Raw genomic sequence first — 26,353 nt, forward strand, 5'->3', positions numbered from 1 at the left:
ACAGAGGTTTCAATCACAGATCCTACAATGAAATTTACAAGACCAGATGAATTTCAAGCATTGATTGCAACAAGCTGCTTTTTGTACAGGTAACACTATAGAAAATACAATGAGTAGCAACAGGTTTCTATTTAATGATTGATGAATCTCCCCAGGAACATCAACAGGGCACCCAGTTTAAGTATTAGTGGTGTATGCAATGTTTGACACTACCTCAGTCCCGAAAAGAATAGACTGTTGCATCTATCTATCTGGAAGAGATTTAAATCATCACTAGGCTAGAAGATGTGGTTCTGAGAAGAATTCTGTATCAGAAATATGGCCACTCCTAACACCACTAAAGATAGTAAAGGTTTATTTTCAGCAGGATCATTGAGGTTTAACATTCCATTCATTACTATTTCCAGTAGTCATGGATTTTTAAAATAATAAAATCCTGCAGGTCAGAGCATCCATCATACTCAGATAGGAATTGGTTGATTTACAGGGGCAGCAAACCATGCCTTAAAGAGAACACAAGATTCTATTTGAAAGCTGTAAATCTATGTGATTCTGCTATAGGAAAGGTTCTATGCACCCATGCTGCATGAGAGGCCAGTGCAGAGCTTTTGATAAACACTAGTCTTAACTATAGTATTCAAGCTGTCAGCATTTTTTCTAGATGCCTCATCACCAAAATGAAGGATTTGAATAGGTGTGGATACACAAAATGTGTACAGTACAATTTTTTCCAAAAAGAATCGAGAGAATAACCATAATGTGTGGCACTGTATTTTAATATAAAGAAAATCTGTCTTTGGAAACGTTCGGCATGCCAATCAAGTATCAAAGTGATTATACACATGTTGAAAGACCTTGGCAAAATGCAAATGAGATGAGGCAAGGAGAGGAGAAAGAGCTGGCTTAAACACCCTCAGAGAGGCAGCCCCAAAGAAGATGAAAATGTGGGGATCAGGAAGAGGAAGATGGAGTAGCTTTATGTACCACAAAGAAATCTGACTTTCTGTTTGAGATGAGGCGGCAATCCATTCTCTACATTTTCTTGTCTAAAGAAGCTTGGACATCCAAACAAAATTAGACCACTCCCATTCTCAGATTGAGATGAGGAGGTAATGCATTCTCTATATTTTCCTGTCTGAAAAAGCTTGAACATCCAAACAAATTTAGACCACTCCCATTCTTAGTACTTAAAAGAACTCAGGATTTAATCCCCAAATGTTTGAACACATAAATGCAAAAACTGAGTACCTACATTGCAGAATGGCTTATGAATTTGTCCTCAATGTACTCAAATCCTTCTGAATGTAATATATTTCATAAGACAAGCTTAGAAATCAAAGCTCTTTGAATGAATGTTACCCAACTCCGTAAATGTAAGCCTGTGTCCCAGTCTACGTCTCAAAGGGAAAAACAATAGTAAAATGTAGCTGGATAAAATTATCGGCCCTGTATAATATTAGACTCCAAAATTGGACAAGACTTTGATGTTCACAAATTAAATGCAGATGGCATTGTTTTAACTTCCCTATTAGAGGGCCAAACTCAAAGAATCTGATATTTTACTCAAGTACAGAACTGAAGCTCCCTGAGGACAAGAACTGAAAAATGATTCATTTTTTAATTCCCTCCAACACCTAGCAGAACATATTTAACATAGTAGGTGCTAAAACATCCACAGAAAGAGTAAATCCATTTGACAAACAACTTCATTATAACCACAGGCAGACATCTAGAGAATGTAGTAGTCAAGATTTAAAATCTTTCTTCATGAAGGAGCCCACGTTCACTTTGCTAGTGGAAAAAGAGTGCAACCAGAGAAAGTAGAACATTTTTTCTCTGATATGATCTTTGACATGTCTGTCTATGCCTCCATTTCTTGTGGATGACCCTCAAGGGCACTTTTGAACATAAAGAAACAGCTTATTTGTATTAAAGTACAAGCCACTGAGAAGATGCTTTGTTTCTTTATGGGTGGTTCTTTATGTTCTGCTGGTCAGGGATTAAACAACTAATTTAAATGCTGAATCTGTGTATTGAGGCAAGGAGTGGAGGAGTTCTGAGGGTCTTAACATTTTTCTGTACACATTCTATTTGTGTATAATGCCTTCCATGTTTTGAAAAGATGTTTTACTGTGGAAATTAGGGGGATGGATTTCATGGGGAAAAATTACTAAAGGAGGATTTTCAAAGTGCTCAGTTCTAAAACAGGAGACATATATGTAAACGTAAGTGTTATACACAGTGTGAAGTATCTGTGTTGAAGTACTGAGACCATATGTAGCTCAGGAGAGAGAGAAATTAATTCTGTCAGCTGGGCGCAGTGTCTCACGCCTGTAATCCCAGCACTTTGGGAGGCCGAGGCGGGTGGATCACTTGAGCTCAGGAGTTCGACACCAGCCTGGCCAACATGGTGAAACCCCATCTCTACAAAAAAAAAAAAAAAATACAAAAATTAGCCAGGTGCAGTGGCACGTGCCTGGAATCCCATCTACTTGGGTGGCTGAGACAGGAGAATCACTTGAACCCGGGAGGCGGTGGTTGTAGTGAGCCAAGATGGCGCCACCGCACTCCAGCCTGGACTACAGAGCAAGACTCCATCTCAAAATAATAATAATAATAATAATTAAATTATATTAGAAATTAACTGTCAAAAAGTGAATAGAACTGCATAGGGCTGGGGGTTGAGAGAAAATGAAGGGTGACTGTTAATGGGCATGAGTTCTTTTAGGGGTGAGGGAAATGTTCTGAAGTTGGTTGTGGTGATGGTCACACAACTCTGTAAAAATACAAAACCATGAAATTGTACACTTTAAGTGGGTAAATTTAATCTCAATATAAATATAAATTTATTATATCTCAATAAAGCTGCTTTTTAAAGGTCAATAAAAAAAGAGAATGGGAAGACTCAGTAGAGTTGAAGAGTGTGTTAAAGAATGAACAGGTGTTAGCCAGGTTGGGATAGGGGTGGTGGGGAAGGAAGGGTAGTCATTTAGGCAGATGGAAAAACACGTTCAAGGACACAATGAAATAGCATGACATGAACAGGGAACTTCCAAGTGGTTCAGTATTGAAACAGAGTAGAAATGTGAAAGAAAAAACTAGAAAGATGAGGCTGTAAAAGTGAGGCTGAGAGGTAGCAGGAAGGGGCCAATTCATGCAGTCTTTTCACCAGTGAGGAGGGCTTGGCCTTCATGATGGAGCTGGTGCCTCGTGACTGGCATTCCACAGCCAGGCGTTTCCTCCTATTACTTCCTGTCTCCTTAGGGACTTGCTCCATGAGTTGCTTCAGCTGACTCTCCATCATCCTCTATAAACCTGTTTCCATTTCCCTGTCCCTGTTCTCCTTCTACCACTCTCTAAGACACTTTTCTGGAAAGATCAGTTTATGCCTAATGCCTCACCTTCTCACCTCTTGTCCACTTCACAATTCATTGCAAGTAGATTTCTGCTCCAATATCCCAATGAAACTGTTGTAGCAAAAATTGGCAGTCCCTTCTGATTCTCAAATCTACAATGCATTATTCAGTCCTTTTCTTACCTGTTCACTTTGGTTCTTTCTGAAACTCTTTACTCACTTTCATTGTGTGATACCTCTTCATTGTCAACCTACTTCTCTTACTATTCCTTCTGAATATCCTCCATCTGCTCCTAAAAGTCAGCATTCCGTAAGGCTCAACTTTAAGTCTTCTCCTCTTCTCATACCTTCTAAATTGATCTTATTCACTCTTATGATGTTAATTATGACTTATACATAGATGTCAACCCAAGGTGGGATCTCAATTCTAGTCAATGTTGTCCATTGCCTACTTGGTATCTCCAGATGGTTGCATTCACTAAATATTATTGAATATGATATGCCAAAGTTTGTGCTGTTGTGCCATGACTACCACAAATAATAAGACACATCTCCTGCCCTTGGGGTCTCTTAGGCTAGTGGAAGAAGCTAAAACCCTACGGTTAAGGATACTTATCATAGGAACCTAGAGCAACAGCAGTGACCCCAGTCCTGGGAACCAGTGATGTCTTGGTAGAAGAGGTGGTAATAAGCCTTAAAGCCTGATAAAGAGGAAAGCACCACTTGGGGACAAAGGGAAAGGGCATTCTAAGCAAACAGCAAATGCACAACTGCAAGGAGCAACTTGGAGCGTGCAGCAGAGGAAACTCAGTGGCTGTAGGCACTGCAAATTAGTGTGTACACAGAAACTGAAGCAAGTGAGGCTGGAAAGGGAGGCAGAGGCAAAACCACAGAGGGTCTTCAAGATAGAGTAATATTAAGGGCATTGGCTTTATCCAGTTGTGTAGATGATGGGAGTGTGTATAGCTGATGAATGATGAGAGTGAAGTAGTCATATCCACCTTTTACAAAGAGTATAAAGTGCTCACAGAATGGAAGACAGGTTGGGGACAGAGGGAAAGACTGGAGACAGGAACCAGGAAGAAAGCAACTAGGGATACATATTCATTTCCATCTTCTTTGGTACAGCTGTTGATAGGCATGAAGATAAAATGAGCCTATCATGTCTACTGGGGCCCAATTTTTTTCTGTCTCATACACACATACCATTAAATATAAATACAGTTCATTTTGGGTAGTCATTGAAAAATTTCTACTTTCCAGAGGCTCCAACACTGAGCATACATCTACATGATTAACATTAGCATTGTACAGATGGAGTAAAATTTCTTGTCAATGTTTAACATAGTTTGCTGTTTTCCACATTGAATCCCAAATAAGCACACAAGCATCTATTCTGCATATTGGCACTCCAATGTAGCAAGTCAATCTATATAAACAGCAGTAAAAATGGTTGCTTATACTCACTGTGAATGTTGGGCAGTCAGAGACATTCAGCTCTTGCAAGTTCCTACAGTGGCCTGAAGGAAATAAGTTATACATCACTAAACTACATATTGCAAATGTTTAAACAGAGTTTTTCTATCCTACATTGAATGCAGTGTATTCATTAGAAAACAAACAAAAACCTTGGCAAGTAACATGTTCGAAGTATATGGTTTCTTTTCCCAGAAAAATGACTTTTTTGGGCTTCAGAATTAAAATATATAGACATGTTTATTATTGTTTGAGGATTATAGGAGTAAGGGGAAAAGAGAAAAATATTACTGTGGGAAAAACACTATATACTCAGAGCTTTTAGCTTGAAAGCACTTGAAGAAAACCAATCTGGTTTTTTGTGCCTGCTTTTTTATTTTTTTGTTTTCATTTAACATTTTATTATGAAAATTTTCAAACATATACAAAAGTGGAAAGAATTGTACAATAAATAATCTATATAGCCACTGCTTGGATTCTATTTTTTACTGTATTTGCTTTATCATATATCCACCCACTCATTCATCTCTCTATACATCCCTTAATCATCTTATTTTTGTATGCATTTCAAAGTAAGTTGCAGACACTAGTACACTTACCCCAAATACTTCAACATGTATATCATAAATAATTCAGCATATATAATAATAAACAGAATAGTTGACATGATTTTGTTTAGGTCAGACTTATATAAAATTTATAATGAATTGTAAATAGACAAGTGGAATGTCAGAAAGTCTAACTGACTAGCTCTGGGACCAGAGGCCAGTGCACAGCTTATAATCTCTCGGGGAAAAATGAGACATGTATACAAACAGTTAGATGGCAAAGTGCTTCACAACCAGTGCCCTGCATCTCAGTGGACAGTAAGTAAAACTCCAAATCTGAGACAGAAGAGAAGCAGCTAGGGAGGCTACACAAACCAGTGACTGGGAGGAATGCTTGAAGCAAAGAAAAGGGAAGGCATTCTAGGTGGAGACCCCATGAAGCAGGAAAACTCCAGGCAAGAGGGCGATTCTGGTGTTCAAACTGTCACAACGAATAGAAAACACATTTGCTGCTCATAACCACACAGCCCCATGCTAGTAACAACAGACATGTTAGTAGTTATAAATCCATTTTGAACATTTCTTCCTTTGCCAAGAATGGACTGCATCCTAAGTGATATATGCAAACCAGAAATACTTTCAGAATTTTAAAAAGTGAAAACAATTGTTAAAAATCTGCACATCCTGGAAGTCCTCAATAATATTTAATAAGGAGAAAATAGATTTCCCAAGCAATATAAGTTTACAAAATAAATGTTCTTACAGAATACAGTAGTTATTCTGTTTGTTTGTTTCATTTTTTTGAGACAGGATCTCACTCTGTCACCCACACGAGAGTGCAAGTGGCACCATGTTGGCTCACTGCAGCCTCAACCTCCCAGGCTCAGGCGATCCTTCTACTTCAGCAACCCCCACTCCCATCCCCAAGTAGCTGACACTGCAGGTGCATACCACCATGCCTGGCTAATTTTTGTATTTTTTGTAGAGACGGGGTTTCCCCATGCTGCTCAGACTGGTCTCCTGGGCTCAAGAGATCTGCCTGCCTCAGCCTCCCAAAGTGCTGGGATTGCAGGCATGAGCCACCGCACCCGGCCAGAATAGTTATTTGAGAGTAATTCATCAGTTCAACAAATACTTAACAAGGAAATATAGCAGTTAACAAAATAGACAAAAATATTTTCCCTTAAGGAGTTTACTTTCTAGTGGGGAGAGACTAACAGTAAACAAAAGAAGTTAAATACCGTATCTACTTTGACAGATGGTGATAAGTGCTATGGAGAAGAAATAAAACAAGAAAAGGGATTGGGAGCACCCAACAAGTGGGAGGAAGTGTGATTTAAAATAGGGCTGAACAGGAAGTTTTCACTGCAAAGGTAACATTTGAGCCAAGACGTGCAGGAGATAACAAGGACAGTGCCATTTACTCCAAGCATCTCTGGAGCCCACACCCAACATGGTTGGTGACTGGGAGACAGAAAAGGATAGGAGAAAAAAAAAAAAAAAAAAAAAAAAAGCTCAGGAAGACAACCATTCAAGTCCTACCCTTGTGTGTGCATCTCAAGGCTGTGTTCTTTTAAAAGAAGGAGAATTCTTTTTTTTTTTTTTTTTTTTGAGGCGGAGTCTTGCTCTGTCGCCCAGGCTGGAGTGCAGTGGCGCGATCTCGGCTCACTGCAAGCTCCGCCTCCCGGGTTCCCGCCATTCTCCTGCCTTCAGCCTCCCGAGTAGCTGGGACTACAGGCGCCGCCACCACGCCCGGCTAATTTTTTTGTATTTTTAGTGGAGACGGGGTTTCATTGTGTTAGCCAGGATGGTCTCGATCTCCTGACCTCGTGATCCGCCCGCCTCGGCCTCCCAAAGTGCTGGGATTACAGGCTTGAGCCACCGCGCCCGGCCAGAAGGAGAATTCTTTTAATTTCTTAAATCCGATGTGATGATGAACCACAGGCTTCAGTTTCAATCATGCTGAGTCCTAACATTTGTGACTACTTCCGCCGGGGTGGCCACTGTGAAGCATCTTTTGCACATGAGCCTATTTTATCCTCCCAACAATATTAGGAGGTACCCTTGGTCCCGTTTTACAGATGCTGAAGATGACCTGGGTTGATATACTTAAGCAGGTAAGAGAGCCTTGATTCAAACTCAGGGCATAAACATTCAGCCTCTAACCCAGACAACTAAGAGGGGAAGAAGCTTTCTATGTCACTGTTCTGTGGAACTAGAAGGCCTTTGCCTTAAAAAGTCTGTTCTTATCTGTCAGTAATACAGTGCTTGCAATGGGCCTTAACTTTTAATATATATTTTTTTCTCTTTCAACCTAGGGACTCCACATACCCCAGCTGGGTCTCATTGTTCCAGAACTGCATTAGTTAAGATTACCCAAACTTGGATTTCAAAGGAATACTTTCATTGTTCCGTCTGTAACACGAAGTAATTGGGGCCAGCTGGATGTCAGGATGCGTGTGGTTACCATTGTAATCTTGCTCTGCTTTTGCAAAGCTGCTGAGCTGCGCAAAGCAAGCTCAAGCACTGTGAGAAGCCGAGTGAATCATGGCCGGGCGGGTGGAGGCCGGAGAGGCTCCAACCCGGTCAAACGCTATGCACCAAGCCTCCCGTGTGACGTGTACACATATCTCCATGAGAAATACTTAGATTGTCAAGAAAGAAAATTAGTTTATGTGCTGCCTGGTTGGCCTCAGGATTTGCTGCACATGCTGCTAGCAAGAAACAAGATCCGCATATTGAAGAACAACATGTTTTCCAAGTTTAAAAAGCTGAAAAGCCTGGATCTGCAGCAGAATGAGATCTCTAAAATTGAGAGTGAGGCGTTCTTTGGTTTAAACAAACTCACCACCCTCTTACTGCAGCACAACCAGATCAAAGTCTTGACGGAGGAAGTGTTCATTTATACACCTCTCTTGAGCTACCTGCGTCTTTATGACAACCCCTGGCACTGTACTTGTGAGATAGAAACGCTTATTTCAATGTTGCAGATTCCCAGGAACCGGAATTTGGGGAACTACGCCAAGTGTGAAAGTCCACAAGAACAAAAAAATAAAAAACTACGGCAGATAAAATCTGAACAGTTGTGTAATGAAGAAGAAAAGGAACAATTGGACCCGAAACCCCAAGTGTCAGGGAGACCCCCAGTCATCAAGCCTGAGGTGGACTCGACTTTTTGCCACAATTACGTATTTCCCATACAAACACTGGACTGCAAAAGGAAAGGTTTGTACTTTTCTTACTTCTTCATTTTCATGAATAACTTGAAATGCTCTTTGAATCTTATAATCCTCCCTACACCCCACCATGTCTTGGAATTCTCGATGTCACTTCCACCAGAAACCTTTCCCCATTGGCAATGGAATTTACCCCAAGTTTTCTTGGGGTCCAGACTCAAGGCAGTTGGTAATTAAAGGACAATGACAAGAGGGAAGGAGGTATCCTCAGTAGGGCAGCCATTTGGGTTCTACTCATTTGCACATCGCAAGCTGTCACTGTAAGGAGTTCCTTTCATCTTAAATCCAATTTAACTTAGGTAGGTAAACCAAGGGGTATGAAAATAAGTACAAATGCCATCTATATAACCTGACTTACACTGATTAAAGTCAAAACATGGTGTGCATCTGTAAGAAGATAACCTCAAAGAGAAAACATTTGCAGAACAGGACTGTGAGAGCACTCTGAAACAGAGTGAAAGTGATGGCGCTTCTGTATTTCTTATCATTTAGTCCCAAGGTTTTAATAAATGCTCCTTTTTTTTTGAGATGGACTGTCGCTCTGTTGCCCGGGCTGGAGTGCAGTGGCACGATCTTGGCTCACTGCAACCTCCACCTCCCGGGTTCAGGCACTTCTCCTACCTCAGCCTCTCAAGTAGCTGATTTTAATAAATGCCTCTTAACATCCTATATCTTAATTATTTCCAAATTACCCAGAATAAAACAATAAAAATTTAAAGAACTAAATTTAAAATATTTAACCTAACTATGAGACTAAGGAAATCTTTCTAGAATATTACCTACTTCCTGCAAATCATTACTGGGTTTTGCAACCGATGCAATCTTGTGCTAGTATTATGCAGGATTTGCACATGCAAGATAAAGTCATGAGCTAAGAAAACAGATGGGAGATTTCAGTAATGCTCTTGACATGTTAGTGAAGACTGATGTTCTCAAAGTGTGGTCTGGGAACTGCTAATCTACCCTACAATAACGAACCATATAACAATGTCTATATGTTTCATTTCTGGCATGGTTTAATAACTTATTTGTAATATTAAATTAAAGCCAGATGTCATTAAGTGAGGTTCATATACAGCATGGTATCATTTCTTCCACTTATTTTGGGAAATTTTGCTATGTTTTGTTTCTTTAAGGGCAAGAGAAAGGGAAAGTTCAGAGAGGAGGTCCTGGCTCCTCTCAAGAGAATGTTAGGCAGGAATTTATTAACATTGTCAGGCAACCTGAACCAGAAGAAAATTTGTCCACTTACCAGCAAAGTCATGCTCAAGCCTTGCCCCACCGCCCCACTCCCCCGCCCCCCACCCCAACTGTAAAGATGGCACCTGGTTAGATCCCACAGCAGCCATGTGGCACAGGGAGGTTTGCATACCAAGACACCCTGTGAACGGTATATAATTCAGTCCCATAGGAGAGCAGTTACATACAGCGTCATAACCTGGGACATGCCATTCTAGGCTCCAGGTACCCACACACATGCTGTTTACAACTTCCAGGAAGACAGTAACATTCCCATTTACAGATGAGGAAAATGAGGCTCAAAGAGGTTCAGTCACTTGACCATGGGTCTCACAGGTAAATAGCAAAGCTAAGAAGTGAATCTTGGTCTACCTGAGTCAGAGCCTATGTGCGCTCTACTTCACCCTGCAATCTTCCAGAATTAATCTGTGCATATTCAAACAATCAGCTGCCTCAACAATGCAAGCATTAGGGAATTTCGAAAAGTAAGTAAATGTAGTTTTTCTGTAGCCAGAATGGGTAGAATTTCCCGGATATTGTTATGCTGAGTCCTTAGTGCTGCATGCTGAAGAGCATGTTTATTAGAATTTCCTTTGTGGTGCTTAGATTGAAAACTGGAATTACATATTTTTAATACTAATACAAAGCTACTCTCCTAGATTTTAGTTAGAATACTTGATATTGCTGAGGATCTAACCTCAAGCTACAGTGAATTTGCACTTGTTGTATCAGGTGTAAATGACAAAAGTAAATAGTATTAAGTTTATTAATTATCTGAGAAAAATACCATCTACACAAGATTTAAAACTTCTACAACGAGACTACACTGTGTTCTAAGAAGAGATAACATGTGAGGAAATATCTCTTTTTCACTGCTTTTATGCTCTTGGGCCATTCCCTCCCCCAATGAGCCTATTTCTGCTTTTGTGTTTTTTCCTTTTTTCCCATAATATTTTTATCTTGAAAAACATCAGCTTATAAAAATATAAGTACATTTTTATTGCTTTCTTTCTTCAACTTATTGTTGTCTAAACACAACCTTCCAGAAATGCCCCATAAATTCATACCCCCTGCTTTAAAAATACACATCATTTACTGAAACACAATATAAATAAGGTTTCATGACATATACACTTAGCATATATAATATTGGGTCATCAAAGAACAACTTAAGTTTCTCCAAGTGTTAATGACTATGTAATTTAGAGCCTATTATTTTAGATTATAAGACGAAGGGTAGGCCAGGTGCGGTGGCTCATGCCTGTAATCCCAGCACTTGGGGAGGCTGAGACAGGCGGGTCACTTGAGGTCAGGAGTTCGAAACCAGCCTGGCCAACAAGTTGAAACCCCATCTCTACTAAAAATACAAAAAAAACAAAAACAAAAAAAATAGCCAGACATTGTAGCGGGCACCTGTAATCCCAGCTACTTGGGAGGCTGGGGCCTGAGAATCGCTTGAACTCGGGAGGCAGAGGTTGCAGTGAGTTGAGATTACGCCACCGCACTCCAGCCTGGGTGACAGAGCAAGCCTCTGTCTCAAAGGAAAAAAAAAAAAAAAATGAAGGGTAGCTTTGTCTTTTAATACTATCAATACAAATGGTTTTCACTATGGTTTATATAAATCTAGTGATTCATTTCATGATTTTTTGTTATATTGCTGATTTCCATAAATTCAAAGGGAAAAGTCTTGTTTATTAAATTCCCTTTGGTAGTGGCTGCCACAGAGCCATGTGCCTTAGATTGATGATGATAACTGGACTGCAACCTTTGAAAGTGAAAATACACAGAAGTTAAAAATCATGGCTAGAATTCAAGTGTGACAACCTGAGGTTCTGTACAAGTATACCACATACACATGGTCACAAATAGAGAACCTGCATACAGATTCCCCAACTCGGAGTTGAGCCTTGCCCAGCTGACTTGTAATGAGTCAGATGGTGTGTGTAGGGGACCTAATATGTGCCAGTTCAACCACACAGACCTCAATAATCACTATGGATTTTTCCCTTAAATATCTAATGGCAAGAAAAATAAATAATAGCTTTATTCACTGAGAAACAGGTACTTTGCCAAGAAATCCTAGTTTTTCAAAGGGAATAAATGTGAGACTAATTGAAAGGCATATTTATGCCATATTGAGGTAAATGGATTTGCCAAGAATATGTGAAAGTCAGAGTTTTTAAACTGCTGTTACTTTCACATTGACCAGAATAGTTTACCATTTTTAAGGAGTTATTTTCCTTCTAACATCAGATGGGGGAGAGTTATGCAGGTATATTACCCTTAGCTGCCTCCCAAGTTAAGGGCACAATTTTACTACAGCTTGAACAATAGTTAAGAATTTTGTATATGCAATAAACAGGGCCATTTATGTCTCTTTTCTTACTATTACAAGCTTTCAGAGTACTTCTGAGGTGGCTGACAACCAAGAGAGCCTGCTAAATGGGGAAACTACCTGGAGAAATTTCCTAATTTCCTCCTCAAAATCAACAAGGTTTGGCTGGAGGAGGAGCAAGCTTGTAAGGGGTAATAATCAAGTAAATATGGTATTTGTTGAGGCATTTACCAAGAATTTGGGGTAGCAGTATATATGAAATGTGCATACCACATAGTACCTGAACTAGAAATAAGGGAATTGATCAAATTCTCCTTCTGGTCTGGGGAAATGTATATTTATATACTCTTCATCAAAAGCAAACACTGTGCATCAGTATTTGCAATTCTCATTCAAGTTCTAAGGTAAAAGAAGTAAAGAATTTTTCTATTCATCAACACAGCAGATGAGATTTTCCTGTGTTTTTCTAAGCCACACTAGGAAAGCCTTTGCTTTGCATTTCCTGGTATTACTTGTGGATGCTATTTTTACCCTGGACTGCTGCTGACAATCCCAAAATGGATTCTGCAGTTTATATTCTTTTTCCAGCACCCACAGATCTGCCACATTGCCTAGGCCGAGTGTCAGAGTGTTCTCATAAACTTTTTTTTCTACCCATTTATTTGTGGTTAACCCACTTTAGCTTGCCCTACAATGGTTGCTCTGTCATCCACCCTCATGTCCAGCCCAGCAGATGTGGGTTCAGTAAGCAAGTCCTGATAAACAGGCTGCTTTCTAGAACCTAGGAGGTGCTGACTCTGGTGACAAGGATGACCTACAGGTCTTAATGGCTTTATAGGGCCTTAGTGAGGACTCTGGCTTTCATCACAATGAGATGGGAAGTCACTGGAAGATTTAGCACATGCTAAGGCTTGTTTCATACCAACATTCTTTGGCTTTAGATATTCCTTACCCCTTTTCTTTAAGAGCTGATTCTTCAATCACACAGATATAATGGTGACCGAGAAAATGGGGGCAAAAAGAGCATAATAACCTAAATATTATTAAATTTTCCAGAGTTGAAAAAAGTGCCAAACAACATCCCTCCAGATATTGTTAAACTTGACTTATCATACAATAAAATCAACCAACTTCGACCCAAGGAATTTGAAGATGTTCATGAGCTGAAGAAATTAAACCTCAGCAGCAATGGCATTGAATTCATCGATCCCAGTAAGTTCCCCTGTATAGCCCCTTCAATGGGTGGCAAGTGTTCTGTGATTTTTTTTTCTATGGCAACACTTATATGCAGTAAATTTAGTTTAAAAATAACTGAACTAAACTAAATAATAAAGCACCAGTTTTAATTAAACATGACACTTATATTAGGAGTTGTTTGGCACTCAGAGAAATACTTGCCAAACTGCTGCTTTATGAAGTATGTAACACCACATATTACTACCATTTATTGTTAGCCCAAATAGTGTGTTATAGAATAGATTTTTAAAGTAATATATGGCAAATGGTCAGTAGTGTGCTAAAATGTAGTGATTTTTTTTTTTTTTTTTTTGAGATGGAGTCTCGCTTTTGTTGCCCAGGCCAGAATGCAATGGTGTGATCTCAGCTCACTGCAAACCTCTGCCTCCTGGGTTCAAGCAATTCTCCTGCCTCAGCCTCCCAAGTAGCTGGGATTACTTACAGGCATGTGCCACCGTGCCTAGCTAATTTTGTATTTTTAGTAAAGATGGGGTTTCATCATGTTGGTCAGGCCGGTCTCGAACTCCTGACCTCAGGTGATTTGCCCACCTTGGCTTCTCAAAGTGCTGGGATTACAGGCATGAGCCACCGCACCTGGCCAAATGTAGTGATTTTTATTTATTTATTTATTTATTTTTTGAGAAGAAGTCTCTCTCTGTCGCCCAGGCTGGAGTGCAATGGTGCAATCTAGGCTCACTGCAAGCTCCGCCTCCCGGCTTCATTCTCCTGCCTCAGCCTCCCAAGTAGCTGGGACTACAGGCACCCACCACCACGACCAGCTAATTTTTTTGGATTTTTAGTAGAGACGGGGTTTCACTGTGTTAGCCAGGATGGTCTCGATCTCCTGACCTCATGATCTGCCTGCCTCGGCCTCCCGAAGTGCTAAGATTACAGGCATGAGCCACCATGCCCGGACTAAATGTAGTGATTTTTAAAGGGAAATTCAAATTTGGAATTTTCTTTGCTATTCATTAAGCCCCATCTTGTTTAGAATAAATTAGAAACAAACTTCTAAGCACTAAGCTCATAAATTAGGATAAAATATGCTCAAACCAGAGCCAGACATATTATATCTAGTTCTAGATCAAGACCAATTCTCTTTCCCGTCCTTCAAATCTCTTCTCCATTTGCTAAGCAAAGCCACTGGCGAAAATGAGCTTGGTAAATTAAGTAAACACATCGGATTTGGAAAGAACTGAGAATTACTGCAATATTGACCAGATTTATAACATATATCACACAAGTGCTTTCACTAGGCTACTTCAATTTGAAAAGTTCTAACCATGAAAATGATTATTAAAATTATTAATAATGTAATGTAATGTTATAAACATTTTGAGTACAATTGTTTTCCCTGCTTTTCTTTGTGATAATCTAATAGCATTCATAGATCATTAGAATTTTAACACAATAAAAGTGAAAAATTAGAATGAACATTCTGGAGCCACAAGGGCATATTTTAGAATTAACATCTTTTTAAAAATTAGAAAATCACAATTTTTTAAAATTTCCCAAGGGACAGCAGTATGCTACACTTACACCTTAGCCTGTTACAGATGATGCTAACTTGGGAGTATGTTTGAACTGTGAAGTCAAAAGCAATTTTCATTTCTCAGTAAATGAGAATACTACAGACACCCTTCCCCCAAATGAAGTAAGCATTATATTAGTGTGCAAGTCAGTCACTGGTAGCCAGTGCTGTGTCCACAAAGCCAGGGCACAGCGTAAAGAATCTGGAAGTGGAGACGCTTTCTTGCAAGAAAAACTCATTTCGACCCCCTATGATTCCATCTCCAACCTGACCAATCACCACTCCCCACTTCCCAAGCACCCACCTAGCAAATTATCTATAAAAACTCTGATGCCCGAATGCTCGGGGAGACTGATTTGAGTAATAATAAAACTCTGGTCTCCCACACAGCCAGCTCTGCGTGAATTACTCTTTCTCCACTGCAATTCCCGTCTTGATAAATCGACTCTGTCTAGGCAGCGGGCAAGGTGATCCCATTGGGTGGTTACAAACTAAAGAATCGCAGGACAAACAAAAGCTATTCCAAAGGTCCTTGGGCAAGTGTCTGATTTCCTTCTGCTGTCATCTACAAGCAAAGCCGTAGTTTACCAACTATCAATGCAAACCAAGTTTTAAAGCTGTCTCAAAAAAAAAAAAAAAAAGAGACATTATAATAGTTATATGTCCTAAGTTAAATGTATTAAAGTAATGAGTAACAGTTACAACAAAACTAGTATATAAATAAAACTTGAGAAAAATGACAAGACAATGCAAAGAGATAGATAATAGTGCAAAATGGACTTGCCTTGCTTCTACTGATGTTTTTCACATGTTTTCCATAACTGATACTTTTCATCAGTTGTGGAATTCCCATAATTGCAGGGATTCCTTTTCTGTCCTTAGGATCCCCTGAAGGTCTTTTAATCTTGTTCACCAAATGTGTGCTCCTTGCTGACACAAAATGGTCTCTATCATCAGTGGTGGTACTCTCTTTTCCCTCTTTGTTCAATTCAATCTCAGGAACATATTTTCTACATTAATAAATATTTATTAAGCACCTACCAAATGCCAAGCACTTTCCTGGAACAAAAAGTTCTTTTGAAACAAAAAAGTATCTCAGCAGTTAAGGCAAAATAACCTAAAGAAGTTTTAAAATGAAAGGTCTCCTATATTTCAGGGTCTTTGGGATGAAACCCTACAAGTAGCCTTACTTGAATGATTTTTGCTGGTAAGTATACAAATGCAGTGGGAGTCGCCAGACTTTAAAAGACGTGAATAACAATCATATAAAATGCCAGATATTGTTGTGGAAAAGAGAAAGAAGATACCCTACTAGGGGTTTTTTACCTCCTTTAAGAAACAGACGAAAACTAGTTTTCCCAAGTGCCTGAATATATATGGTTTAAGTAACAATATACAACACTTTCAAAATAAAATGTAGGAATGTTTACATATGCTTTTAATCTCAAAGTCTAATGTCTTGAGAAAAGTAAATCTGTGAGATCACTCACTCACAGAATTTTAGCAAATAGAAAAAAATCCAGTATCTTCAGAACACAAGGGCTGATCTTTTGTCCCCTACCCCCAAGACATTGCTTGGTACCAAAATAGAAAGTTATTTTTTTAAGGGGGAACTATGGGTTTTTTCTGAGAACAGATAATATGAAAATAGTTAATAGTAATGGTATGACCACATATTTTCCTAATTCAAAATAAGGACGCTATGCTCTACAAGGGTATTTTAAAACAATAATGAGATAATGTTTGAAATAGAAACAAAATATTTGTATTTCTGGAGTATCTGGCTGGTCCATATCAACTGGAATACAGATGACCCAAGTGTAGACTTCTTTGCTCTTAGAGGGGGAAAAAAGCTTTTTTTTTGTTTTATTTTCAGTTATATTTTGTATTGGTTTTAATTATCCAACCTCCAGCAAAATTACATACATATGGATTCAAAGCTGATAGCTACCATAGTTTGCCAAAATACAACCAGATGTTTTCAAAATGTTGGAAAAAATTGTTTGTTTTGGGATTCTACAGGAATAGAACCCTTCCCCCAACACTGGGAAAAGTTTGTTTTCTAGGCATTTTCAGGGTTACTGATATCCTAGGGAACTGTCAAATCACCACACAGCACATTTTTCATTTTTATCTGCATTTGTCTTACATGTGAAATATTTTATTAATTCATTTCTCTTTTTTGTAGCATCTTTTTTTCCCCAAGTATCAAAAAAAAAAAAAAAAACATACATGGGCCCAAAATACATTTTTAAAAGCTAACTTAAAACTGAATATTGTATTCTAGTAAAACTAATCAAGGGAAAAGCTTTGAGTAACAATATATTTCACAATTTTGCAGTCAGACACGTTTACAATGGAGAAATATAATTAAAAACAAAACCTTCCTTCAATCCAGAAACTCTCTCCATAAAGGTGGTAATGAAAGAAAACACTTTCATTATTGACTAAGCATTAAACTAGAATGTGATGCATATCACAGGCAATCCACTAAGAGACTGCAAAGACTCTTGCCCCTATGGAACCAGGCAGATACCACCCATTACAGGAATCTCGCGCCTATGTAGCCAAGCAGATACCACCCATTACATACACGTTTTCAGGACAAACAATAATGAGTCCGTAAGGAAGATCTGACAACACCTTTTGTCACACAAAATTCATCCTAACTTTACCTGATAAATGGGGTGACCATCTGTGTTAGCTTATTGGCCTTATTCAGAGAAAAATAAATTTCTGTCTGCATGACAGGAGGTAGTTTTGCAACCGGAAGCAAGTTCTCGCCAAAGTTAGGACCCCACCCTCCCACCAGAGCTGGGAGATGGCGGTACCATCTTCCTTGATGTTTACATTTCAAAGAGATAGCTCCCAGGTCCTTGAAAAAGGCATTCTTGCATCATAAAGGTGACAAAAAGCCTATCTGGTCTTCAAAAGGATTTAAAGACATTTCAAAGGGAGGAGAAAGTACTTATAGTTAAAAGTTTTCTAGAGTAAAAGCTCTGGGAAAAAGAAGGGAAGAGAAATCTCTTTATTTTCAAAGGGGAAAATTAAGCCTCTTTTTAAAACTTGTATTTGTCCTTTTGCTATACCATACAGTGATTAACTCAATTACTCAGGCTCAATAAATATTTTCTGTTTCCAGCTGCTTTTTTAGGGCTCACACATTTAGAAGAATTAGATTTATCAAACAACAGTCTGCAAAACTTTGACTATGGTGTATTAGAAGACTTGTATTTTTTGAAACTCTTGTGGCTCAGAGATAACCCTTGGAGATGTGACTACAACATTCACTACCTCTACTACTGGTTAAAGCACCACTACAATGTCCATTTTAATGGCCTGGAATGCAAAACGCCTGAAGAATACAAAGGGTGGTCTGTGGGAAAATATATTAGAAGTTACTATGAAGAATGCCCCAAAGACAAGTTACCAGCATATCCTGAGTCATTTGACCAGGACACAGAAGATGATGAATGGGAAAAAAAACATAGAGATCACACCGCAAAGAAGCAAAGCGTAATAATTACTATAGTGGGATAAGGTAGAAATTGTTCTCATTGCAATTAGTTTTGTATTTTCTATACTGGTGTTAGAAAACATATGTTTACATTTTGATTAACTGTGTTGCCTATTTATGCAGGGTAATCCAGCTAAAGGAAGCTTTCTTTAATTATGCTAAGTATTATTGTGACTATTATAGCAATCAAGGGAATTGTCATCCTGTTTGCCTGTCCATTTGTGGAACAGCATCTGGTGATATGCAATTCCACACTGGTAACCTGCAGCAGCTGGGTCCTAATGATGGCATTAAACTTTCATAATGTCCTGTATAAATGTTTTTACTGCTTTTTGAAAATAAAGAAAAAAAAACTTGGTTCATTTTTACATGCCTTTCAATAGCTGTTTGTGCATACCTATGTAGCAGGACGAGCCACAGACAAAACTCCTCAGACACCAAGTTAAAGAAGGAAGGGATTTATTCGGCCAGGGGCATCAGCAAGACTCCTGTCTCAAGAGCCAAGCTCCCCAAGTGAGCAATTCCTGTCCCTTTTAAGGGCTTACAACTCTAAGGGGGTGCGTGTGAGAGGACTGTGATTGACTGAGCAAGCAGGGGGTACATGACTGGGGGCTGCATGCACCAGTAATTAGATCCAAACAAAACAAGATAGAGATTTTCACAGTGCATTTCTATACAATGTCTGTAATCTATAGATAACATAACTGATTAGGTCAGGGGTCGATCTTTAACTACCAGGCCCAGGGTGCAGCACGAGGCTGTCTGCCTGTGGATTTCATTTCTGCCTTTTAGTTTTTACTTCTTTCTTTGGAGGCAGAAACTGGGTATAAGATGATATGAGGGGTGGTCTCCTTCCTTATTCCCCCCTTTTGAGACTTTCACTCATTTTATTAGTGGGAGTTCTCACTTTCATTTTCACTACCCATGTCTTCTTGCAAGACAGATCAATAGTGATTCACATAGTACACTTGTGCTGAAGCATTTTGGTGAACTAAGGTAGCAATGAAGCTTTTTATCATTTGAAGAAGTACAGGTAGCAAACAAGGGAGCAGTAGGCAGGTTCCTATTATTATTATAACTCCTATTATAAGAGTTTTAAATCCTCCTAGCGCTGGGAACCATTTTCCAAACATGGCCCCAGGATCAAATTCATGCCACACTTGCACGGGCACATGTGCCAGTTTTGTCATATCTCTAACTATGTCTTCAACTACTTGCCCTCAATTATCTATGTGTAGGCAGCAATTAGTAAGGTTAAATGTCCTACAGACCTCTCCTTCAGCTGCTAGCAAGTAGTCAAGAGCTAATCTATTTTGATAGAATTTTTCATCGAGTTTCTTGCCAGGACAGAATAGTCAAGGCTCTGCCGGTTTTATTAGTGATTATTTTTAATACAGCTTGTAACCGTATGATTCAGTTGATCATGTAAATGGGGGTCTGGTATCCCCATGAGCCGTCTTGTGCCTAAGTAGCAGGCCCAAAATATTGTATGATTCTCTCAGAGGGTCACTTATTATTTTTTCAATTTCCTATAGCTATGCTTCTCTTTTTGCAGGGAGCATAGACAGGGAAGCCCAAGAGTTCGCCTGTTTTTATGGGCAGTAGGAAGAACGATGGTTTAATAGTGCCAATAACACAACTACTTGTCCGCTGGTCAGGCAGCTTAGCATAGATTCTATGTCCACATATCCAGCATAGCCCATTGGGGGCCGTCCAGTCCTGGGATTCTGGGTGGGCCTAAACGGTCTGCAACTATGGAAATTTACTGAATGGATTTTTCTCTGTGTGGTTTGAACTCCACCATGTAGTCTTTCTACAGGAAGGGTGAAGTCCTTCTCCACTCTTGCTATACAGTATTGTCTAATGATTGAGGCTTTTAGGACCTAGAAGTGATCAGGGTGATTCTTTTGGGCCAGAAAATTCATCAGGAACTGGGTCCGTAGGTACTAATTCTTGGGCTTCCTATCTCCTATTACAGTTCCTCCACTTATATAACATGAAGTGACATTGAGAGACTGGGCTATGTGCTCGGCTAATTGCAAAAACAAATTTCTTGTTTTGCATGGAATTTCTGGTACTGGCACTTTTAGTTTATCATAAAAGCTTTGAAATACTGGCTCAGGAGAGTGTTTATAAACTTTTATTCAAACCACGATGTTTACTCGAGGATCCAGTCCAGCCCCATTGATTGCTAAGGTCACACGGTCCTCTTTTTTCCAATGAGGATCTAGGGGATTGGTTATTACTAGCTCTAAGGGTTACATTGTCCCTTAGTACAGGAAGGGCCATTTTTTCCTTTCTGAAGGTGGACTGGATCCTTTTCATTTTTTTATCCAAGTGGCCTAAATGACACAAGACCAGTATTTACATTTATTTCCACATAGTCCTAATTTATGACAGATGTACTTATTTTCTATCAGATAGCCTCTTTTCTAATTAAGAAAACTACACCTTATATCTAACTTATTACTATTAATGACAGCACAGGCATCAAATTTTAAGGTGACTTGTTTGGGCACCCTTTTTCTTTTTCTGTTTTGGCTAGCACTTTACTCGTATCGCTTATGAGCCCCTACCAGTCTTCAGTTCTTAATCTTATTTTAAAAACTGTGGTCATGGGAGGCTCAGATGGGTCATAATACACATCAGGTTGGTCATTTCCTGGGCTACATACCTTGTATAGAATAACATTATACAAACAAGTTCTTTTTAGAGTTCCAGTACACTTATAATAACCATAAACTAATAGGACCGTAGCAACCTTTTGTCCTACTTGATGTATACACTGGGAACAGCTCTCAGTCTGAGGAAGGTCAGTTGAAATCCTTACTGTACAAGTCCAAACTTTAAGGAAAATGAGTCCCACGATGAATGTCCTCATGCTTTGGCTGTGCATGGACCAGTCGGTTTCCGGGTGTGACTGGGGTAGGGCTTGTCGTCTTCTTCAGAGTCACTTTGCAGGGGTTGGCGAAGCTGCTCCCATCCACGTACTGCTCACAGTCTACTGATGTTTAAGGAGGTCTCGGAGGTCGGGCCTGCTAGAATAAACTGAGTCTAACACCTCTACACAGTTATGTTCAACTGGGCTCTCTGATACCGGGAGCAAAGTGGTGGGGTTTAGGGTGTTGCAAACTTCAATGGTTATGTGGGGATTTTCACATAGCACACTTTGGTGCTTGGTTAATCTAGCATTTGTTAACCAATGATGTCCTTTGGTATTTGTTAAAGTTACCACAGCATGGGGGGTCTTTATATTCAGGTTTTGCCTAAGGGTTAGTTTATCTGCTTCTTGTGCTAACAGGGCCGTTGCTGCTAGGGCCCTTAGACCAGGGCGCCAGACTTTGGAAACCCTGTCTAGTTGTTTTGAGAGATAGGCCACTGGCCTTGGCCAGGACCCCACATTCTGGGTTAAAAGTCCAACTGCCATTTTTTCCCTTTCTGACATATAGAGTGTAAAGAGTTTTGTTAGGTCAGGCAGCCTCAGGGCTGGGGCCGACATGAGTTTTTCTTTTAACGCATGAAAAGCTCATTGCTGTTGGTTGTAATAGATGTAGTTTATCTAATCTACATTTTTACTAACTGTCACCCACCAAAATATTGACTCAAATCCTGCAGCTATTTGATTTTAAGCTTTAAATTGATCTGGTATTCCTAGTGGGACTCCAATTGCGTCTAAATAGACATGAGAGTCGGAAGACCCATAAGGGACTTCTCTCACTTTACGATGTCTTATTTTTTTCCCTTCTGGTTGATGAAATGCCAGGGTGAAAGGGATAGCCAACTGTATTAAAGTACAAGTACCACTCCAGTTATTCAGCAGAGTGCCTGTAAAGGTCCACCACCATACCACCACACATCCACTCAGGGATGAACAAAGGCTGACTGATTGATAAGCTCCTGAAAATTCTTAAGCTCACTGCATCCTTTCAGGTCTCCAAAGAAGGCTAAGTTTCCTCCCTGTCGTGAGAGACATGAAGTGAACGTAGTGCTGGGAGACAGGCTGGATGGCCCTCGGGGGCTGACCCGCAGGGTGCCAGACTTTGGGATATAACAGAGAGAGCTTCGCAGGACTTATTACTCCAGGCTGTAGAATCCGGGAAAAGAGCTACTATGCAGCCCACACCTGGTCGACTGGAGGACCACCTTAGTGGAAAGGGGACAATCTGGGCCTCTGGCCTGCCATGTGCACATGCATAACAATTGCTTTTGTTTAACATGCAGATGGAATATTTGATACATTTTAACCAGGCATCTGCATCTTGGTATCCTGTCTTAATTGCTAAAGTTTGTTTTAAGACTTTAACTTCTATGCTCCTCTAGTAAAATGAATGTATGGTTTTAGGAAATAACAAAAACTGGTTGGGGCAGTCCATCCTTGCTCTTTAGTGGTCCACAAAACGTTGGACCAACTATGGCATGAAAGCTCTACATCGGGGGGCAAGACTCCTGGTTGGCACTAGGGTCTTTATCGAAATCTCCCCAGATTAAATAGTCCTTGTTTACTAATGCCCAGTCTGAGGACAGCAGGAGGGACAGAAGTACTTTTCTGAAGTAGAGAGCTGTCTTTGACTTGGCAAGTCCCCACAGGGTATAACAAGGCAAGCATTAAATGCAATAGTTTGAGGAAAAAATCAACTTGGTTATGTTAATAACCAGATGGTCAGCAATAGAACGAGGAAAGAAGAAAAAGTGATAGAATAGATGAAAAGAGTTAAATTTTTCTTAGCTTTAGTTTGGTAGGGTTTTCCCCTGGGACTATGGCCCACAACTCTGGAGGAGGTGGTGCTTTCTTGACTCGGGTGTGATGAATCCATCCTCCTTTTTTTTTTTTTTTTTTTTTTTTTTTGCTGTACGAACGGCAGTCTTGGTGATTAGCAGCACAAGGTAGGGTCCTTCCCAGGCTGGCTCGAGTTTTTCTTCTTTCCACCTTTCAATGAGAACGTGATCTTCAGGCTGGTGCTGGTTTACCGGAAATTCTAGGGGTGGTACATGTGCTAAAAGACTTTTAGTTTTTTGCTTTTTTTTTTTTGCGAGAAAAGAAAGTGGAAGATAAACTAAGTATATAATTTTTAAGAAACTGACCTTTTGTTTTAAATGTGGGGACCTTGGCAGTGGACTTTATACTCCTTAGTGCCTTTTTAGTGAGAAATTTCCTTTAGCACCTATTTTTATTAGTTTTTAAACCAAAGAAAGCCAAATACCATTTTACATCTAACAATGCTTCTCGTATGATTTTTATACCAGATAAGCTAAATTTTATCTTTATATTAGTGTGTTATTAATGTTAAACCTAATTTTAATAAAATCTTGCAGACATATTTATCTAATTTTTAACGTTTGACCATAAGGTAAGATTTCATAGACTCTTTTTAACCTTCTATGATTTTTGCTAAAGAGCAGGTTGGTGCTTTAAGAAAAACCTGTTATGCTTTTACTTTAATGTCCAGTTCACAGAAAAACTGGATGATATTTCTTTAACTTTAGCTAATATGTTTACACACAGAATTTTCTTTACAATTAATGTTTTAAAACTTGCTTAAACCTTCAAAACAATAATTTTTTTTTTTTTTTTTTTTTGAGACGGAGTCTCGCTCTGCCGCCCAGGCTGGAGTGCAGTGGCCGGATCTCAGCTCACTGCAAGCTCCACCTCCCGGGTTCACGCCATTCTCCTGCCTCAGCCTCCCGAGTAGTTGGGACTACAGGCGCCCACCACCTCGCCCGGCTAGTTTTTTTTTTTGTATTTTTAGTAGAGACGGGGTTTCACCGGGTTAGCCAGGATGGTCTCGATCCCCTGACTTCGTGATCCGCCCGTCTCGGCCTCCCAAAGTGCTGGGATTACAGGCTTGAGCCACCGCGCCCGGCCCAAAACAATAATTTTTTAAAACTTTTTAATGTAGGCAAAAATGTACATTCTTATGCCTCTTTATAATTCTTTTACCAAAAGTATATTTTACTTTTCTTATACACCTTGCACATAAACTGTTTTTTTTTTTTTTCCAATAGTTTTACATTCAGGAGGCCTAGTTACTTTTAAATTATACAACATTTTTTTCATACATTTTTTAAACACACATTTTTTATAACCTTTTTTTTTCTTTCATGACTTTTACAGGCAATTTTTCGACGTGCCTCAACTTTCTGACTTATTACAAATATTTCTTTTTTTAAACAACTAGTTAATTTATTTCAGGACAAAAATTTACCATGTAATACTCTTTCTATATAAATTCCGCCCCCCTCCTTTTTTTTTCCTTTTTTTTTTTTTTTCCTTAGGCTACTTCTGAACTGGTGAGGTGTGCTCACAATGAGGTTTCCTCTAAAAGTTATTTATTTATTTTTACCTTTTTTTTTTTGTTAGCAAAGCAGTTGCCGCTACAGATTGAATGCATTTGGGCCATCCGTGGGTTTTTGGGTAAAGGATTTTTGATAGGAAGGTCTCAGTGCTTTCGGATACGCCCTTGTTTACACTGACAACAAAGTGGTACTGGAGTTTTATAGGGTTACGAGAATACCTTCAATTATCAATTATAGGTTTTAAATTTACCTTGGCTTTTAAAGAAATAGGGTGCACTTTTTTTCCTTCTCTCTCTTTCTCTCTTTCTTTCTCTCTTTGACTTTGTCTCTCTCTGATTTTCCTTTTGCCTCTGTCTCTTCTCTCTCTCTGCCTCTCTCTTTCTCTGTCTCCCTCTCTTCTCTCTCTCTCCTTGACTCACTCTTTGTCTGTTTCTTCCTCTCTGTCTCTTCCTCTCTCTTTGCCTCTTGTCCTCTCTGTATCTTTCCTTTCTCTCTCTCTGCTGGTCTTTCCTTGCCTCTGCCTGCCGCTTATGCTGCTGTTCTCTCAACCACTGTGTGTTGGGGGCGGGGGGTCTAAAACCAGTTGGTCTGGGTTCTCTGGCTTACAGGTTACCTTGTGCCATACCTTTGAAACAAGGGGCCTGTCCAGGCTTCCTTCTAATGGCCAACCTACCTCTAATGCTGGCCAGTCTATCTTACACAAAGTTTTAAGTTTTCCTGGTGTCATAGTACTACATAGTCTCCCTTAAATCCTTTTTTTGAAATTTTTCAACATAGTTCCTAGTAGGGTGGGCTTATTTGTGCCTAACCTATGCTTCTTTGAGACAAAACACCACGCTCACACCACACGCACACCACAAAACAAAGAACGGGTAAAAAGGGCACACACACAGTTTTGCAGTTTGCACCAAACCAAAATCAAAACCAAAATCAGAGTATCCAGAAATCCAAGCCAGGTCAAAACCAAAGTATCAAGCAATCCAAGTCAAGTCAAAAACAAAAACCAAAGTGCCCAGTATAGGCACACCGTGGGTGATCAGGCTACGCTTCCACTCAAATGGAGTAGGCAAGTTCCCAAGACCAATCCTGTCAAGCAATTCAAACCAAGTCAAAACCAAAACCAAAACCAAAGTGCCGATAAAGGCATGCCCTGGGTGATCAGGCCACGCTTCCACTCAAACGGAGTGGGCAAGTTTCAAAGACTAGTCTTACCAAGTTTTAGATGTCCAGACTCCAAGTGCTCATTCCTTTCCGGCGTTCAGCCACTGTGTTGATCCTCCACCAGGGCCTGCCACACACTGTTCTGGCAAGGCGTCCCACCAGGGAAAATCCCTACCTGGGAGCGCTCTCAGGATCGCATAGCTCGGGCTGGTTAGAGTCCCCCGCAGGGATGTTCCACAGGGCAGGCTTAAGCCGCCTAATGAGCTGCCTCAACCATCCGCCATTCACCTTGCTTCCTGGTCAGGGAACCAAGAAATGTAGCAGGACGAGCCACAGACAAAACTCCTCAGACACCGAGTTAAAGAGGAAGGGGTTTATTCACCAGGGGCATCAGCAAGACTCCTGTCTCAAGAGCCGAGCTCCCC

At 39.8% G+C, this 26,353-nt stretch overlaps 2 protein-coding genes across 4 annotated transcripts in view; one reads left to right on the plus strand and one right to left on the minus strand.

Moving 5' to 3' along the window:
* FBXL13 (F-box and leucine rich repeat protein 13) overlaps positions 1-26,353 on the minus strand; it is a 272,579-nt gene that overhangs the window by 117,051 nt on the left and 129,175 nt on the right. Inside the window, exon 10 of the mRNA XM_015134552.3 lies at positions 4,823-4,875. Within this exon, the coding sequence (XP_014990038.3) occupies positions 4,823-4,875 (53 nt within the window). The remainder of the gene's footprint in view (positions 1-4,822; positions 4,876-26,353) is intronic.
* The window catches only part of LRRC17 (leucine rich repeat containing 17), a 57,094-nt gene that overhangs the window by 14,122 nt on the left and 16,619 nt on the right, over positions 1-26,353 (plus strand). For 2 of the 3 annotated variants that reach the window (XM_015134565.3, XM_077997140.1), the window contains exons 2-3: positions 7,698-8,604; positions 13,246-13,401. In XM_015134565.3, the coding sequence (XP_014990051.3) occupies positions 7,833-8,604; positions 13,246-13,401 (928 nt within the window). In that variant the 5' untranslated portion in view covers positions 7,698-7,832. Of the gene's footprint in view, positions 1-7,697; positions 8,605-13,245; positions 13,402-18,098; positions 18,840-26,353 lie in introns of those variants that run through there. The other variant, XM_015134564.3, reaches the window with a different exon arrangement.

The sequence above is a fragment of the Macaca mulatta genome, chromosome 3 (genome assembly GCF_049350105.2).
Source record: "Macaca mulatta isolate MMU2019108-1 chromosome 3, T2T-MMU8v2.0, whole genome shotgun sequence".
Lineage (NCBI taxonomy): Eukaryota > Metazoa > Chordata > Mammalia > Primates > Cercopithecidae > Macaca > Macaca mulatta.